We start from the raw sequence: 20,218 nt of genomic DNA, 5'->3' as shown, positions 1-20,218 counted from the left end.
GTGGCTATTCAGTTGCCACTGTGTGGTATACAAGTCAACTCATTCAGAACCATCCAATTAGTCATTCACTTAGAACCAACCTATTTACTCACCACTTATTCACTCCCCTGCCCACTATCCACCCACACATCATCTGTTTCACCCACCAACCAATCATTCAATAATACATTCACTCAATGATCCATCGTCCACCTCCTCTCATTTACCTAGCCACTCATTCACCAGCTACCACCTCACCCACCATCTCACTCACCCACAAACTTACTCAGTCATTTTCTGGTCCACACTTCCTCTGGAGGGATTTTCCTTAAAGAGTAGGAGGGGCTCGTTCTCAATTAATCCAAAGAGAAAGTGTGAAAGTTGACTTTTCTTACATGGAACAGAGATAATCGAACACAGAAAGCATTCAGTGAAAAAATACAAACCCATCTTCTCCATGGAAGCAGACACATGCAAAGTGCGAGCTGGTAATCAAGCACTGCTTGTATGTACAAGCAAAAAGTCTATACGCAAATCATTTGGCATGGAGAATCTTCCTCACCTTTCTGCAGTCCTTTGGAAAATATATCCAAAGACACTGACGGGCAGGAATGTCTGCTGGGCTCAATGTCTGCCCACTCCACAGCATGCTGCACCACTAGAGACCCCAAGTTTCCAAGCACAGTCGGGTTGGGACAGAAAATAGGCCCAGCACCAAAGTGGCTGCTATAAGTGTATTAGAAACCCCAAAAAAGTGGGTCCTGGTTGCAATTTGGGGCTACTCTGAACTTGTAAAGGCATGCTGTATATGTGTTTTGCAAGGTATGGAAAGCTGCGTGGATTTATATATTACACCAGGGAAATTAACAGTAAAAGCTGGTCTAGAAGATCATAAAACAGGCCCACAAACAGCCAAAAAAAACAGCCCACACAGTGAGTGACCTGCTTGATTGCCCTAAAGACCGTGGCCACTGGAATTCTGCGTCAGGAGAGGACTAAATTATGAGGCAGGGTTGAGTAAATTATGTGGCAAGAAAAGCCAAATTATGCAGCATTATTGACCCATTCTGGGATAGTATTATTTCATTATTTTGTTATTTGTTAACAATGGGCATTAGTTGCATCTCAGTTCTACCCCTATTCTGAGTTTAATCAGGCTGCATGTTATCTCTTGGTACAGCACGTCTGAGATTAACCAGAGGCCCTTGACCTGAAGGCTGCATGCCTGCATCACAACAATGCCTGTGGAGCAGGCCTATATTATCTGACCCTCTCCAGGACAGAAGCCAATCATATACGAGATGGGAGTGGGTGGGTCTTATGCTCCGCAAGCACTCGCCTCTCTTAGGGAGAGTGTGTATTCCAGGGGGTGGAGGAGCTGTACCACCCATGGCTTTCCACCTTGCTCCATGTAACCTACTATGATTACGAGAACAGGCGTATTTGTAGAGAGCACATTCATCTAAAAGTGCGTCTTGGTGCTAGTGGCAGCCAACAGATGTTTATCGTGGCCATACAGTGCTCATTTTATCGACCTCAGAAGGAAGAAAGGCTGAATAGACTCGCTGGTGTTTGAACTTGTAACCTGGGAGTTAAACGTCGCTCTCTGCGCTTGATGCATTAGTTCATTTCATTCAGCCATCAGCCTAAACCCGCATTTGGCAACCTAAAGATTTTTTGTACTTCTGGCCACAAATTACTTTTCTGGAACCAACTGGCCTTAGACAGGCGATTACCCTGATAAATAACAGAAAAGCCCGGTAGTGGAAACATGGTGTCCTGGCAATATGGAGCAAGATTGGACCATAACGCTTCATAGTGGGACTGCTTTCAGGGGACTTCTTTGCTCCTACTTTTTTTTCCATCAAAGTCCTTGTTCTATATCTCTCATCCCTCCCAAAGTAGGAAGAGTTAACCCCACTTCCCAGTTGCTCCTCATCTTCTGGCTTTCTGCTCTCCCACCCAAGAGGCTCTGACCTTGGCCTCAGCAGCCCCACATGTGTAATGGCCCTGCCGGGCCAGGCCAGGAGTAAGACCCCAGCTCTATGTGAGAGGCAAGGACGGGGAAGTTGACAGACCGAGGCATGAGATGCAAACACTGCCTCTGAAAGGACATGCAGCGGCCCTTTTTATCTGTGAGGAAGAGTCACAACAAAGGCTCCTCCTTAATCATGTACATCTTCACTCAGGAGCCTCTGAGACAAGGGTGTTCACACATTTTCATCCCACGCCTCTCATGCATAAAATCATTACGCCAGGAATCCGGGAATACACATATTTTCTCATATTTGTTCTATGAAATACTGCGAGAAAACTATAGAATTTTAGTATGTTATGAGAGGATACACTCTCTAATACAGACTAAACGGATACTCCGTAGTGTTTTTCAGGTATCACAATAAATACATGTAGCAAGCAAGCCACACATTTCTAGTACGATTGGGAGGTAGAGAAGCATTTTGTTTCAAATCTGTTTATTGAAAATGTAACACACGAGTGAAGCATATGTAGCCCCACCAAAAAGACATAAAAAGAACATTGTCACTCAATTTGCGTGTCAGAGCATTTCAAATAAAACGGAAATAAAGTAGTTAGGGGCATATTATCAAGGAATGGCGTTAAAATTATCGCCGCTTTAGCAGCAGAAAACCCCCGCTAAAGCGGCGATAATGGGCTTGATAATACGCCCTTGAGAATTCCAATAGAAGCCCATGTTCACACAAGAACATGGACTTCTATTGGAATTCTCAAGGTCGTATTATCAAGCCCATTACCGCCGCTTTAGCTGAAGTTTTCTGCCGCTAAAGTGGCGATAATTTTAACGCCGGTCCTTGATAATATGCCCCTTAGTACCTTCACACCCTAGCCCACACAAACAGGGAAGAGAAAGGAAGTAAAGCGTGAAGCAACAATATGTTACTGATCCTGTCACAACTTCTCTCAGAGTTCTAGAAAAACACAGGGGAGGCATTAGACATCACTACGGTCTTATGGAGGTTGTCCCCAGCCAACAGTATTAGGTGATTTATATAATGAAACCAGAAGGAAAGCCTGCTCTTCTGCTCATGCACTAAACAACCTATTAGATCAAATTGAGCGACACTAGGGGCACATAACTCACATTAAACAATAGAAAGGAGAAAGAAAAGGAAGAGAGAACCAAAGAGGAGGGGGGGTCAAACCACTCAACCAAGCGAGCAGAGAAGCATTTTAACAGTCCTTATATATGTGTGTGTGTGTGTATATATGTATATGTATATATATATATATATATATTACCTACTGGCGGTCGCCAGTAGGTAGTTATAGTTAGGGTTGGCTACCATAGGAAATCCGCAACATTCTATTGGGAATAACTCTGGCGCCGCTTGAGGAATTTGTGTGTAATTTTCCAAAATTTTGGCTATATATATATATATATATATATATATATATATATATATATATATATATATATATATATATATATATATATATATATATATATCACTTATATGACATTAAAAATACACCATAGTGAAAGAAGCCAAAACGCGAGAGGACCTTTAGAGGGCAACAAAGAAAAATTGACAATTGATGTTTGTCTTTGCATTTAAAGTTTCACATCACGCTGTCTAGCTGGCAATTGATCTCGTCGTGAGAGAGACGCCCTCAGCCAGTCCTGGCTCTTTAGCCAAAAGCGCCTTGAACGCTGGTGTTTTGAACCCATAATTACAAAATTTAAAGCAAAACTACAAGTCCCAAAATGCAGAGCACTGTTGGGTAAAAATACCGCAACAGGAGGAAGGGCCTGCATGGGAAATGAGAACACCTGTCAGCCAGGAACATGTTTACCATTTCAAAAATTGTAATTACCCCTTTTAAACACACAGTCGAATACATGATTGCAAACATGCTTTTGGCAGATCTGTCGCCCTAAAAAGGAATACAAAGTGATCCTTTGTCAGAATGGAGAGGGCGAGGAGCTGGGAGTTATTCTGAGGTCCCCTTGACACCAACTCCCAGCCAGAATGCAACATCCAAAATACATTATGCTCGCCCTTTACAGAGTGGCTACTGTTCCTTCTGTTTTCTTTCACCGCGTCACAGCACTGTTTACCAGTGTGAAGTTTGTTTGTATTCCCCAGCAAAACATTGTGTTCCTCTAGGCTAGAGCCTCGCCCCCCATTGACATCACTTCATATCAGCTCTACAGTGTGAAAACCCCTGCTCCTGGCTTTTGGTAGCGTTGGCCCAGGTGCATGTGGGTGGGAAAAACGTGGAGGAGAGCCTCTCCCCAGAAACTGCTTTCAATGGCACATTCCGCTGCACGGACCAGGGTCACTTCCTGCCCACCCTTCTCGAAGAAGAGACGGCTTAATGTAAACAGCACAGCAGAGGCAACTCAGTGACATAGCTGCAGCTTCCGCCCCCCACCCCCCCACCGTCACGGGGCACCTTGAGTCACTGTGACATTTTCTTGAAAACTGTGCTTGAATGCAGGGATTGAGGACATACATTTAACTGTAAAAGTGAAGTTAAATACTCCTGGAATATAACGTGCTACCAGCTAAAAAGCAGGGATGTGTAAAATTCAATGACTATTTCACCAAATTAGGGTTTAGCAATGAAAGGTGATTTTCCGGTATCTTGTATCACTTTGTTTTTTTTAACTCATTTGCATCTTGCATAAAAGGGATATTTTCTGTGCTAACCAGTCTCTCTCCTGTTGGTAACTCTTAAGACTTTTTTTTGCACCAGGTACGTATTCGGGTATTAAAAAGTGACACAAAGTCAGATAATGTGAGATTTGGAGAAATATTTATTTTGCCTAACGCAAAATTTGGGAATTTTGCAAATTTTGCATACATAATTAACATTTCATCCTAATCAGATAATAAAACAAAATTAACTGACTGTCTCGCCCATGGCATGAGGCCACTTTAAATCTTTTGTGCATAAAGGGTCTGGTGAGAGAGGTGGGATTAAACTGGCAACCTGTGGTGCCCTGCCTTCTTGAGAGGCGCCCTTCCTTGGACAGCAATGGAAACACTGGATGGATGGAAAGAGGGGAATGACACATGGCACACTTTCTCAAACGGGTCTCATCTTTTACACTCCAGGATGTGCTCACTCGGAGACGTATCTTTTAGAGCCAGCCATATGACACAAGCCCACCTCTCAACATATCAGGCCTCTCCCATCTTCAATGAGGGCACCCCGTACTTAATTTGTAAAGAAATAAGAGTGCCAGGGCCTTGTCAGGAGACCACAGTAGCTTGCACCACCCAGTGCACTGCCAATTTCAATTCAGACTTTTTATATATTTAAAATGTCGAACACCTGCCACCCAAGCTATTTTTGTAGATTTGGGTACAGCTAATAGTCATTTTTAATGTATTAGGAATTAGTAAACATCAGTTGTGTTCATCACTAAATTTGACAAACAGCGCCACCAGGTAGCTGGCTGTCATAAGTTCCGGTGTTGACAATTAAGTACTGGTGCCGAGCACCGGGAACCACCAGCTCAAATTACGCACTGCCAGCAGCCCTTTCCACAGTGTGCCTCACTAAAACCTGGTATCCTGTTCTTATCCAAGGTACTGCACTCATCCTCTGCTCAAGCTTTCTTGACTCCCAATCCAAGACTATTGCTTGCCCTCCAGCGGGAAACATCGTTTACAACGCGGTGTTTACACCGTGTTGCCTTTACAACGATGCCATTACAACGCAAGTCGTTACTACGACTTGCGCTGGATGGCGCTGTTGTATAAGGAATATTGTCATTTTATATTCCAACACCTTCCCTACTGTTACGTGGGCTGGTGTTAGAATATAAAATTATAATATTCCACAATCCACGCACACCAACGCAAGTCGTTGTAACGACTTGCGTTGTAATGGCAGCGTTGTAAAGTACCGCAATCTAAAAGATCGCGTTGTACTAACGTACATCCCCTTCCAGCACTCACCAGAAACCTACCCAACCTATCTGCTGCCAATGTAAAGTAGGGCTCTCTAACTCCTGACCCGAATCTCACACTTGTGGAACTCCCCTGGTCCGCTACTACCCTAGTCTTTCCAATGTCCATCTCATCGCTCTGAGCTGTAGCACCTATTATACCTCCAGCCACTGTCCCACTCACCCTCTCCAAAATGTGACTCCCAGCAATCCTCTGTGGACTCCCTCTCACATACTTGAAGTATGTATGTTGCTCTGGACATATTTATCATGTTTAAGCTATAAAAGCCAGGCGCTCAAATTCCAAGCGCTTACCTGTGGCGTTTTTGCGCAACTCGTCATCTTGCTCCTTCAACGTCATCATCAGCTCGTATATACCGTTCTCTTCCACCAGGGATTTCTTGTTTTCATTGTTGTCGTAGATCAAGTTGCGCATGGCACCCGTGGCGTGACGCTGCACCTCCTGGTTACTGTGATTGAAGAGCTTCACCAGCCTGGGGATGGCCTGCATGCTGCGCGCCTAGAAGACGAAGAAGAGAGAGTGAGCGACTGTGCTCAGCTTCTAAGGCCATTCGCACTTGCTCAACATCTGTGGTCACCAACATCTGGTAGCATCCTCCTGCACCTTCAGAGTCAGTGTCATTCCCTGCTGTCTTTAAACACAACACCTCTGTGTCCGTCGAATACTGTGCTACACGGGTAATGCCCTGCTCTAAAGACCTCCATTCTCCCCCAATTTCAGCCCCCTTTCTAATGCCACATTCAAGTTTTCTTCACCCCTTGGTGTTTACATATTGGTAGATCCAGGGTGGTTCAAACAGACACTCAGTCATATTTGGGCACAGGTTTGTGAAAAGGGCAACCTGTGCCATGAAGTACATGGACTCAACCTTGGGGTCTTAGTAGATCCTAGTGACAGGAAAATACGATGCCCACGGTGTCACTGCTCATAGTGCGAGCAGCTACATGCAGTTCTTTAGTGAAAATATACATGGTCATAGCATATAAATCAATATGTTGTACAGTAACCTCTATAAGGGCCAAACACACTCCTTCCTTGCACTAGGTTTGTCAAGAGGTGAATCATGAGATCACGTGGGCTCAGTGGATTGAGCCACAATGGAAAGCTGTGCAGGCCACTGGGCTTTGACCAGTCTGTGAGTGAGGCTGAAATTTCAGTGAATCATGGAGTTTTTAATGACTTATGCTTAGGAAGGGAGTGAACTCCCCTTTTATGACACAGCCTAATCAGTTGCTGCAACCTGCCTTCCTCCACAATCACACCAGCAGAGTAACTCTGCCTCAACACGTTGAGTTACAATTAAAAATGGTAAAATCTTATGACTAGCACGTCTGAGCACTGACAAACACCCGCATGTGTTTTTCACATCTTTTTCCAAATTGTGCAGCCTCCCTGTTCTGATGAAGGCCCCATTCTATTAACACAGTTGGTCAAGACATGTTGCTGCGTACACCTGTCGCACCCAGTAAACACGCAGTAAGAGGCACCTTTGTAATTAATCTGTGCGAGGGTCAAATACTTTAAGGCAGATGTTTGTGGAACACTTACTTCTGAATAGCGACCACTGCATCTGCACTAAGCAAAGGCATGTTCATTAATGTATAACCGAACAATAGTGTAAACATTTCTAAGGACAACAATAAATGCACGTGTTTGGGTAAACCATGGTGCTCTGCTAATTAATGGTAATGTTATACTCGCAGGAAAGAATGCACATAACCTGGGGGATCTCTTTAATGTAACACAAACATTCGAGTACTTTTCAGGCTCCTGGGACATAGGAACCCAGACTGGCTGAGCTCAGTGAAGAGCATGGGATGAATCCCTGGGAACCGTGCTAGCATTCAAGGTGAGGAAAAGGAGGCAGGCAGCCTCATTTGGCACCAAAGTGCCTTTAGGACTGAGACTGGGATATACTTGAAGAAGCATGCTGGTGTAATGGATCTGCCACCTGTCTCTCCATATGATTTCTAAGAAATAGACTGTACAAAAGACAATTCATCGCCTTTCACTTCGGACACAACATGTGGCCACTAGAACAGACCTGGGAATGTTTGATGGGTGCCTAAAGTAACGAGACTTGTTCATTAGTGCAAAGGCGATCTGTGTCATCCATTCTGCGGGTTATATTCAAACATTCCGTTCACCATTTGCTAATCAAACAAACTGCATCAGAATCTAGCTAAGAAAGTGTTATAATAAGACTTTGAGTAGCAATTTAAATAATATAGTGGTTTTGCAAATGTTCGGATTACTAATTGTATTAGTGTTTTTGTTTATGTTATTTTTAAACTTTGCATATTTAGCACGGCCCGTGGATAAACCTTAAAACAAGTAGAAATTCATTTCGAACTTTGAACAGTCTTCCATGTTTAAGGTCGTATGCAGTAGCGTGTTATAAGCCAGTCTTGTATGCTCAAAGCCCTATGCACTGAAGTACAATTTACCTGTGATGATAGCTAATACCCTTATGAACTAGCGTGATGTGCGTGAGTCCTGAGACTCAAGCTCTTATGCAAGTAAAGTTAGACAGCCCTGCAATCTCTGGCCCCTATGCACAGAAGAACTATGGGCCAGATGTACAAAGCAGTTTTATGTTCACAAATGGACCGATTCACAGAATCTGCCTGTTTGCAAACGCAAAAAGACTTTTTGAAATGTACAAATCACTATATGTACATTTGTGCTAATAAGTTACCGAATCGCACATTGGGTTTGGGATTCGGTATTAGGAAGGGGCGTATTTAGGGCGTCCATTCCTAATAACGAATCGCAGTGGTATGTGTGAATTTTTTGCGACCGAAAAGCGGTTGCAGAACATTCTCATTTTACCACCTATCTCAAGTAGGTGGTAACCCATTTGCAAATGGGAAGGGGTCACCAAGGGACCCCATCGTGCGCCCTCGCCCACAGTGACTCATGACGGCCGGGTGCCGACATGAGCACGGAAGGGGTTAAAGAAAACAGGTTGCATTTTAAAACAATTTGCTTTATTTCAAAGCAATCACAGACATGAAGCCTCCTACGTATATGTGGCCCTGATATTCATCAGGTAGGTCTATTTGCGACTCACTGGGAATTGCAAAATGTGTAAACCACACATTTGTACATGGGTGTTTGCGATTATAAACAGCAAATCGCAAAAGTTCAGTATTTGGTAATCAAAAATGATAACCTACGTACATTCTGTACCACTAGGCAGTTCTGCAGATTCAGATCCTTTTACACCGAAGAACTTTGTGCAAGCCATGTGATTGGATCCTTTTGTATTGAAGTACTGTTTGCCTTTAGGCATAAAAGTGTTGTATGGTAATCCTACAGGCTCAGGTTATTATATGCATAAGTACTGCCCTGAAGATACATGGAGGGACTTCTGTACTGAAATAACTGGTTTTACTCCTTCAAACCCAGATCATGCACAGAAGTTCGGAGTGTCAGTCCTTTAGGTTCTTATACAATATAGTACTGGGCGTGTGTCCTACAGGTCCATTTCTTTATACACTAAAATTCTGTGTGCCAACCCTGTAGGCACAGATCTTTATACACTGATGTACTGTGTGCCAGTACTGCAGACCCAGAGGCACAGGTACAGAATTTTTAGGTGCCAGCCCTTCAGATTCGATTTCTTATGCTCTGAAGGAGAGTGCTTGTCAGGTCCTTGTGCACAGAAGTATTACTGCATACCAGACCAGCAGACATATGTCCTAAAGGACCAAGTACTATGTGCACATTCAACAGGCTCGGATTCCTGTACTATGAAGTACTGTGTTTTAGTCCAGAAGGTTTAAACTTATGCACTGAAATACTGTGTGCCAGTCCTGCAGGCCCAGGGCTATATACAGTGATATTGTGTTAGTTCTTCAGGCTCAGATTTATATGCACTGCAGTACTGTATACCAGTCCTTTAGGTTCAGATTCCTATAAAGTGTAGTAATGTGTGCGCGTCTAGCAAGCCCATCACCTTATGCACTGAGGTATCCTGCATTACCTCTTCAGGTTCAGTTTCGTCTGAAAAGAAGTGCAGCGTGCCCGTCCTTCAGGTAAACATTTCTTATGCAATGAAGCCCCGTGCCCCTGTCCTGCAGGCCCAGGACCTCAAACACTAGAGTTCATTGTATGGGCCCTCCAGGTTCAGATTGCTATGCATAAGAGTCTTATGCGATAGCAGTTCTAAAATCAAGCACATTATATACCATGAGATACCTACAAAGGTCCTTGCGTACGCGAAAGTAGTTGCCCTGGTAACCCCCAATCCCTTAGCAGCAATAAAGGCAGTTGAGTGAGTACCATAGGTTCTTTGAGTACTCACCCCAACTTAGGAAGATATTTGTGAAACAGGAAATTAGGTGGTGTTATGTGCTCTCATCCAAATAGAGTTTTAATGTTCATGTTGTTATTTTCACATGTATTATTGGGCTAAATTGTTTATTAAGCACTATGAATCATGTTGGTCTGATAATATTTGAACGATATTCACATGGATGGTATATAAACCAAACTATTGATCTAGCACTAGAGGCACAAACAATCTTCTGCTGAAACCTCGAAGATTCCGGAAGGAAAAAACATATAAGCGCTCCTTCTCAGGAATGGCGCCTAGGATCTGGAACTCACTCCCTCCCGAAACCAGGCTTATCTCTTCCACTACACTCTTTAAAAATGAAGTAAAAGCTATCCTCATGGCTAAATACACTTGAACTATTATCTCGAACTCTGTTAATACTCTGCACCGAGCTGTACTACATGTTTGACTCCTTTGCTTATTTGTATTATTTGTCTTATTACTAACATGATTGGCTCTGCAGCCACCTATTTGTACTGTTTGATCTATTGATTTATCTGTCTGACTATGCTCCCTCATGTACCCCTTCTATGTAAAGCGCTCTGATATCTGCAAAGATCTTGTCCGCGCTATATAAAACTTTCAAAATAAATAAATAAATAAATAAAGTCCTACCTGTTTCTTAGCATCATTATCACTGTAGCACTTGTGCTGTATGTACGCAGCTCCCAGCACCTGCAGGTTGGGGTCACTCGCCATCAGATACTTCACAGCTGAGGGAAGGTCCATGTCTTCAAACCTGAAACAAGATGGACATTGTATCAGGTTTCCTACAGTAATCTCAGGCTAAATTCACAGCATTACTCTACGAATACAGTATTCCCATGATAGTGCTATGGGGTTGTCACATTTCACAGTGCAGCGATCTTATATCAATTAATGCCCGGGATTTGTCCTACTGCAGTGCAATATCCCTGTGGCAGGCTGGGGGCTGGCATATGACAGGGTAGTGTTCTTCTGCTGAAGCTGCAGGGGTGGCACATTCCATACAGCACAGATTCATATATCCTGCTTTGGCATGCATGTAAGCAAGGAAGGAGGAGGTGTAAGTTTGTAAGTGCGCGCCTGGCAAAGGTCCAACCTCTAGATTGCCACTCACCCACCACTGTAGGACTGCTGGCTCATCAGGCTCTTGTTGCCTCCGTCATACTCCTCCATGCCACGCAACTCCTGCAGCTGCTGGCTGGACTCTGCCAGGCTGCGGACCGATGGAGCCCGGGAGCTCTGCTCAATCATGCCCCCGTAAGAGGACCCAACGACGCCACCCTGTTGCTGGACTGTGCCGTAACCCGTCCGCGCACGGTTCGTACTCTGGAACCGCTGCAAGGTTCGCATGGCGGGCGCGCGAATGGTGCGGTTCTGCGTCACCTCCACTTGGTTCACCCAGGTTTCCCCGACCTCGCCATCGCGACTCATGGTGCCGCTGCTGGCCCGCTGCATCGAGTTGCCCAGAGGAACGGCCATCTGCTTCTCCATAGCGTAAGAGCTGCCATAGGTGCTGCCCCCACCACCTTCACCATAGGACGCCACCCTGTAGTAATTAGGCCGTGCAACCTGCTCCGACATCATGCTGAAGCGGTCCTCGCCACCTATGGGTGCACTTGGCCCATCAGTGATCCGGAGGGAGCGCAGTGAGAGGGTGTCAAGGTCACGTCGGTTTCCATAAGCCCGCTCGTGGAAAGACACAGGCCTGGCGTTGGCGGTGCCGCAATAGGTGGCTGTGCTGAAGGACTGCTTGCTCTGCTGGGCCTGCATCCGGGGCTGGCTGGCTGTGCTGATCTGACGCCGCATGCTCACATCCATGGCAGAGCGGGAAGAGTAGTTACCAGCCTTTCCGGTCCCATAGCTGGTGGGGCGGTAAGTCTGCAAGAGGAGACAGGAAGAGTTAGAAACTGCAATGACTGTGTAAAATACCTTACCTGGCAGTATGAACGTATGAATGAATGAAAGGAGTCTTTTACCGTGCAACTTAGCTCAAGTGCATCAAGGCGCGTATGGAAATATCCTTGCCTTCCAGGAGGGGTACAAGCAAGCTGGGGTAGAGGTGGGTGCTTATACGAGAGGGAAACAGGCAAACATAGCAAGCACTTACATGATGGGGGGCACAAGAAAGCATAATGACAAGGCAGAGAGATGAGGCACATGCAGGCTGGCCTCGGCTGCTCCCATATAGAGGAGGGAATGAGCATGCAAGTTTGTTGGCTGGTGGCCATTTTAAGGGGAAACAAGTCCAAAGCTTGCAAACTCATGAGTCTTCCAACATCACGCATGCAGGCTGACAAGTGCATGGGGTTTTACAGTAAGGGTTCAGGCACGCCATCGGCTGAAGGGTGCCTACTCACTGCGGAGTGGCAGGTGCACTAGGGTGTCGGCAGGTGATACTTACCGAGGCCTTCTGATGTGTGCTGAGGACTTGGGAGCGGGAACTGAAGGCGGTGGGTAGCGTGGAGCTGTGCTGGTACCGGCTGGAGCTGCTCTCTGCAGGACACAAGTAAATAGTCAACTTATAGCAATGGAGAAAAATCCCTGTCCTTACATGAGCCTGTCACAGGAAGGGGGAGGCTAGAAGAATTATAACAAATGTAAGGTTTGACTCCTTGTGTTTTTTGCCTTCTCTTACAACACAGCATCCTATATATTTGGTTACATTTCTATTACTTCAACAGACTTGGAGATTGGAATGGTACAATCATTCGGCCGTATCTAGTCATCTTACAATACAATTCAACATATGTACGCAAGCTTGTAATGCTAACGATTTGAAAAGTCCCTATACGGCACTCAAATATGCACTAAATTCAATATAAGCCCGGCCTGCTGTAGAATCGCAAGAGGAGCACACGCTGAGGTGCATGCGCAAGTCAGGTTTCCAACCCACGAGAGGGCGGAAACCACAATGGTGAGCAGTGGACCACGCCTCTTCCTGGCTTTGGATGAAGACCAGCAGGTAATACCACACAGATACTCCTCAGTTTGTTGGAACAGATGATCATATCAGCCTACTGACTCTGGACACTGAACAACAATACCAGGAAAGTAATGTGTGCGCAGGCAACACCCAGCTACCTCACTGCCTGCAATAAAAGACTGCATGCACTATGTTATTCCCAGAGTAAGGGAAAGATTGCTCTCCAGCAGTCCGCAGAGGCTGGGGCGTTGCACAATGGCTAAGATGATTCCATCCATGTGGCCTCAGTCATTGGGTACAACCCACAAGCGTGAGAATATGGAGTCTGAATATAACCTTTGACTCAATGTAATCTTTGTACCCCAATTAAGCACCCATATACTTGACAGTTCTGGTTACCACAACCCCCCCAGTCCGGGAACTACATCCATTCAAGCATCAGCAAACGTTTCAACAGCAAACATGGAGCAAAGCTGTCAGGTATAAAGGGCTCCAGATGTTGCAGTGCAGGGAAACCAAACACCTCCAGCAAACAAGATGCCGAACTGCCCAGGCTGGCATCATTCCATATACCTACGGAGACCGGGACCATTATAGAAGAACTATAGACAGGGATTTCTAACCTGGCATTTTGTTGGAATTTAAACTGCCCTTGAACTTTTCTGTATCTCTCTCACACTGAGCAAATTCCCCAAGCACTCTCCATTGACCGTAACGAGAGGTGCGGCACTATATAAAATGCATCAATAATTTAATTGAACCAAAGGTAAAGTGTCTAATCAACAGACAGGTCTCCAAACTAACATTTCTGTAGACAATCCTGAGGAAAGCTGTAAACAGTCCGCTTTAAGAGCACATTGTTAAACACAAACTGCAGCAGCGATTTCGACCGATCTTTTGTCCGCAAAATGGATGCTCTGCAGGCATTAGATGATTCGCTGCAAAATCTAGACCCTGGAAAGAGGAAATCATGCTGCTGATCATGACTCCTATTTTACAGGCTGTCAGCATCCACAGTCATTGAGGGCCTTGTTAGAGACTCATGTTCTTCCTTCCTGAGGGCAGGTCACAGTTTGGACAGATGACACATCAGAGTCCCAGAATCCACCACTAAGCTATGGAGTGCCATTAAGGATCAATCATCCCTATTCCCCACTATCTTCAGCCTCTGTGAGGAGACACTGGGATTCTTGCTGGCGGGAAACAATGCCGCAACTTAGCATTATCATCTCAAAATCTCTTCTATGGATGCAATTGAGAAGCTAATTTCTTTCCTTGAGAACTTGAGAGGACTTTCTATCTGAAACTACTCCCTAGCAAGACAGATTCCACCTGATGCAGCCAGGCAAGACATTCTACACTCCCTGAATGATGTTATGTCATATGTATTTGCTAAGTGCACTAACATCTTTGAGGATATCCTGGCACGGAGAGATGTGCATGCCTAGGCCTGCGTGTGGTAGTACGGTTAATTGAAAATCCTGGTCTTCAGCTTCTTGGGGAATTCAAGTAGAGAGGGGGAGGGGGAGGTTGTTCCGCACTTTAGGAGCGATGTAAGAAAATGCTTGTCCTTGTGATCTAGTTCTGTGTATGCATGTGATGTGTGCGAGTAGGAGTCCTGAGGAGCGTTGGTCTTGGTGGTTGTTGGAAGGAGATGGCACTGTTCAGGTAGGTGGGGCCAGAGTTATGTAGTGCCTTGAATGTGTGAGGGAGGAGTTTGAATTAAGTGAGTTTATGTATTGTGAGCCAGGGTAATTCCCTGTGACCTGGTGTACACACTTGATGTCACACTTCTAGCATAGCTGGTATTGTCTGCCATATCACTGGGATTCTACATAGATGGTAATGTATGTAACAAGTCCAGTGTTGAGAAATTTACCACGGTAGCACTGTAGCAAACACCAACTTCTGAGAATGATCAAATCAGCCAGAAGACTTCCATCAGTCCATCAAGTAGCTCAAGCCCTCCTTCCATTTAACCTTGAAGGAGGGAAAGATGTCGTGCAGGGATCTCAGGGGAGGGAGAGTAATTCTGGCAGAGAAACTTAAGACAAACCTCATGGTCCCAGAGCGAATCCTTCACCCAGGAGCATCAAGAACCAGGAAGTTCAACTTATTGCAGCAATTCTAATCAAACTACTCCAGTTGTCATCAGAGGCAAGAATTTATAATCAGGTGCATAATATGCAAAGCTCTAAACCAAGATTAACCTAGCGCAACTTGCCTGGTTACACAAAACATTCACAATCCATTGTTACTGGGTGTCGACCTGCTTGGAGAAAGTTATGCCTCTTGCTTGAAATTCCTACATAGAAAGCATACACCACAACCAAACTATTCTCATGTCTTTGCACAAGTCATTGTACCAGCTCTCTCTCAGTTGAAATCAAAGATGTTGGCAAGGAATATTTTATAAAAGATGTTTTCTGGTAACTTAATCTGCTGAGATTTTATATTGCAATTTGGTGTTCTGTTTTTCAGGGCGAGCTTGGTTACTTTGCTATCTTGCTATGTATTCCTCAGTTAAGTGCACAGCGCCCAATACTGCTAAATACCTAAATAAATAAAAATGAATCCTGTATAAACATCCGAAATTAAGAGAGCACATATGCAGAAAGCAGTAATATGTGTGCCACATATCAATTACTCATTCTGCGCGATCACCTTTAGAAAAATAGTTTGTATCCACGCGACTGAAAATCTCAGCCGTACAAATGTTAGCATAGAAGAGACTGCAGTGGCAATCCAGGATGATGTGTTTTGAATGCTGGATGCTGGTGACACGGTTTACTTGAACTGTATGGCTGTTCAGTGCTTTTTCCCACAGCCAACCATAGGATACACTATCTTGATTGGTGAATGGGGATGGGCAGAATGTCCTCCGATGATGCTAACTCTTCTTTCGACAATGCTTAGGGTTTGAAGTCTATGTGGCACCTAGCTCACTTAGCAGTGCTTCAAGGTGATTTGTTGTATGTATTGTTTATCACTTCAAGATGGTTGTATGTATTGTCTTTAATTAAGGTTGAGCAGCAACTGGAATCTAAATGAAGCCTTAGAAAGGTTTCTAATTCCACTGCCAAATGCAGAGATTGAAAAAGAAGTTGGGGAGATCACCCCCAGCCACAAGACATTGTTTGTAAAGTGGGATGGAAAGCTGCCATTTTTATCAAATTTTTTGCACGTTTTAGGAGGTATTTGTAGAGGAGGACATGAAATAAAGCAATACTTAAAGTTTTCAACAATAGTAAGAAGCATTAATCCTCCTTAGTAGCTAGTAGGCATACGTGATTATGGAAAAACACTGTGGGGCATATTATCAAGAACTGCGTTAAAATTATCGCCGGTTTTGCTGCAGAAAACTGCCACTAAAACGGCGATAATGGGCTTGATAATATGTCCTGGAGAATTCCAATAGAAGTCCATGTTCACACCAGAACATGGGCTTCTATTGGAATTCTCAAGGGCATATTATCAAGCCCATTATCGCCGTTTTAGCGCCAGTTTTCTGCCGTTAAACTGGCGATAGTTTTTAACGCAGTTCTTGATAATATGCCCCTGTGTCTTTGGAAACACTAGATGCTCAGTAGTTAAACAGTCTTGCCCCAGGAGGAATTGTCACTATGGGGCAGATTTACTAAGATTTTATGCCGTGTTTGCGTCACAAAAGTGACACGATCAACACAACATCTTTTTGTCCAATTTTCTTTCCAGCACTAAACTTGTATAGTGCTGGAAATAATGTGAAAGTAATGAAGTAATGCAAAGCAGAGCATAGTGCTGCTTTGCAGTACTTAGTGCCAAGGGGGTGTACCACGGGTGGTGCATGGGCGTTCTCATGCAACCACACAAGATTTCTGACACTAAACTCAATTTATTAAATAAAGTAGACAGGGTTTAGCGTCAGAAAATAGTGTATCCTTCAACTGGGCGCTATGAAGGAGAAACACTTTTTTTCTCCTTTATTTTCAAACTTTGATGCAAAACCTATGCTTGTCTCACGGAAACACCCTTGCTCTATGGCGCAAAGGTGACTGGTGTACGGCAGCTAATTTCACCATTTGGGAGAGTGCCATATTTCAGTCAATTTGGCACACTCTCTTTCTCACGCAGTGCAGCATTTGCGGCTGCCGCACTGCGCTGCGCGAGAATTGGTAAATCTTGTCCTATACGTTTCATTTTGTCTCTGTGAAGAAATACCCATCATAAGTTCTATTTGGACAAATAGTGCGCCAGGGCACATACTGTCAATCCCTGTTCCTGTCCCAGTAAATATGTCATCATATGTGCTGCCAATATCTTTCTGGCTACTGCTTAGATATTCCAGGATGCTGCCTCAGCTGGTTTTATGTTGTCACATCCCTGGTACTATGTGGCTTGGTGAGGACCTCAATGCCACTACATTAACAGCCACTACATCCCTAATGTAAGTATTTCATGTATTTTACCACTACCGTGACGTTGCAACAACATTGATGTATTTTACCTACCATACAGTTATTAAAAATAAATTATATTTAGTTACATGCATGTACTCGATTATAGGGTTATCACTGAGCTAAAATAATTACATTTAATGTAATGTAATCATTATCCTAAATGCATCCTTACATCAGCTCTAACCCCATTCTTTATTAATTTAAAATAAACTTATTATTAATTGTTTTAGATTTAATTAAACGAAAATAAATATATTTCCTCTTACTGCTATATTGTCAGTGATGTGTTCTAACCGAGGGTTCTGCTAGTAATTGTTTTAAGAACCTTGCTGGATGATAGGTGGAGAATGTTGTCCGGAGGGGTGCCATTGCATCAAATCTGTATCGCTTAGGTAAAAATAAGTCTGCTGACAATTTTTTTTCTCGAGACGAAGTTTGTGATGAAGAAAGTTATTTAGGAAAACTAGTTATAGTGGTGTGAATTTGGGGAAACAGCTTTTAGATTGCATGCCATTACAACACGTCGTTACAACAAACGCATTGTTGCAACGCAAACCATTACACACAGCAAGTTGTTACAACGACTTGCTGTAGGCGGCAGAAGGTGTTGGATTTACAATCCACACCTTCCATGCTGTTGCATAACCTGGAGTAGGAATAGTAAATTATACCATTCCTAAGTCCAGTAGACCCCCTACAGCAAGTCGTTAAGATGACTTGCCATGTAATGGTTTGCATCGTAACAACGCGGTCGTTGTAACAACCGCATTGTAATGGCATGCGATGTAAAGCATGCGTACTAAAGGTATATATTAATAAATTAGCCATAATTGTGTCTGACTTCTTGTGTGCAATTATACAAAATAAAACTGGACCTCAATTTGCGTGTTATCCAACAAGGAAGCCATTATAGGACTATATATAGCTCTTAAGCAAATGGTAAAGCTCAATTTGCTAGACTCAGATAGATGTTGGGCTTGCAGGTTTTAGGTTATATGATTTGGGAATGTTCTACGGTTTTGTTCTTTTGGTCAGATGTAGATGATATGTTAGATTAAGAGCTTGGGTGAGGTTTCATGCTCTCTTTATTGGTACCTTTGTTACAGCTGTTTCTGAGTAATTTGAGTGTAACTTTAAAACCCAAAAAACGCCTTTCTTGGATGTAAATGTAGATGTAGTAGTACTTGTATAGCGCCCGAATCGACCCCCGAAGGGGTATCTCAGGCGCTTGTACGCATACCGCTGTGGAACCCGTCCTGGCTTTCCATGTGAAGTGCCCACTCCTGGGCACCCCCAAGGTGAAGCCAGGCATCCTAGCGTTGTTGGGGCCATTGTGGAGATTAAGCAAGCTATTGCCCAGAGTTGCAGAGTGGGACCCATGATTAGAATAGGCACAGAGGCGAGAAATATCAGGTCCGAGGAAATTGAGCCCAAGACCCTCCTGAGGCGAGAATTGAACCCTGGTCCCGGGCTAGACCTCTGCATCAGGGTCTGCCACTCTAACCATTGAGCCACACTCAACAGCCGATAGGTTGACCTTGAGGAAATGTAAAAGCTAAAAACTCTTCAAATATCAACGACTGATTGTGAAAGTTACTGTTTTCACCTGAGAACCAGGGAGATATCTCTGTCGGTAGTTGGAGTTCTTTTAATACATACACGTTGGCTGCCCCACAATGCTCGTCCGTCCCTGCCCCCCTTACTCTGCAAGTATTTTCTTTGTGCATGTTGTTGTCTGGCTGTTTATAATTCTTCTTTCTCACAGGCGTTTGAAATCGTCTCGCCAATTTGCTTGTTTACTTTATCACCGTGGCTGTATTGGTGGTTTAGTCTCTTTGTAAAAACACGCTAAACGTTTGTTTGCTATAAAAAAAAACATAAAAATACCACCTTCTGCCACTGCCAAATCAGAAAGATTAATACTTAAATGAAACAATAACAAATTAGCTAAATCTCCAATTACCCGTGCGAATTTACTGTGAAAGGTACAATGCTTCATTTCATTAGCATCCTTACTTTCGAACAAGAGTCCAGGTTTTGCAGTCAGCTAGAGTGGAGTAAAGAATTGTTAACCCAGGAGTGATCATTACATTTACCAAGACACCTGTGAGAGAAGTCTTACATGTGGTGGCGAGGTTAGTCTCTAATAAATTCAGCTTTGATCACCTTCATCGAGTTAAATTCACTGCACCGGCTGCCCTTGAAGGCAGGGATCATGTTAAAAAGCCTATGCATTATTTATTGGGCAGCACAGTGACAAAACGCAGGCTAATGTGCCTGACGAGAAGCTAAAGTTTATGAAGGCAACACTTGACCACCTGAAGCAGAGTCCTCTTGAAGCTGCAAGTAACCAGCGTGAAAAAAGATCTACCTTCCGAAATTTAATTTTTGTTTATTGGAGCGGTTTACCCATAAATAAACGGCTCAATAATAATCTGCAGGCGTCTGTAGGTAATTAATATCATTGTTTTTTCATAAATTCATGCACTAGAGAACAGTGCTATCTAATGGATTATATGTCAGAATAGTGTGGACTAAACTATTGCAGGTAATTATTAAATAGAAAAGTATAGATTTATATTGCATA

The 20,218-nt window shown here is 43.8% G+C and overlaps 1 protein-coding gene across 1 annotated transcript in view; it reads right to left on the bottom strand.

Moving 5' to 3' along the window:
• The window catches only part of PKP3 (plakophilin 3), a 158,426-nt gene that overhangs the window by 60,984 nt on the left and 77,224 nt on the right, over positions 1 to 20,218 (bottom strand). Inside the window, exons 3-6 of the mRNA XM_078682725.1 lie at positions 12,671 to 12,762; positions 11,384 to 12,147; positions 10,900 to 11,023; positions 6,236 to 6,440 (exon numbers count right to left, since the gene is read on the bottom strand). Of these exons, the coding sequence (XP_078538851.1) occupies positions 6,236 to 6,440; positions 10,900 to 11,023; positions 11,384 to 12,147; positions 12,671 to 12,762 (1,185 nt within the window). The remainder of the gene's footprint in view (positions 1 to 6,235; positions 6,441 to 10,899; positions 11,024 to 11,383; positions 12,148 to 12,670; positions 12,763 to 20,218) is intronic.

This window comes from Lissotriton helveticus, chromosome 3_1 (assembly GCF_964261635.1).
Source record: "Lissotriton helveticus chromosome 3_1, aLisHel1.1, whole genome shotgun sequence".
In the NCBI taxonomy this organism is placed as follows: Eukaryota; Metazoa; Chordata; class Amphibia; order Caudata; family Salamandridae; genus Lissotriton; species Lissotriton helveticus.
Note: the sequence above shows the minus strand (reverse complement) of the source record. Positions and strands in the feature narration are given on the sequence as shown.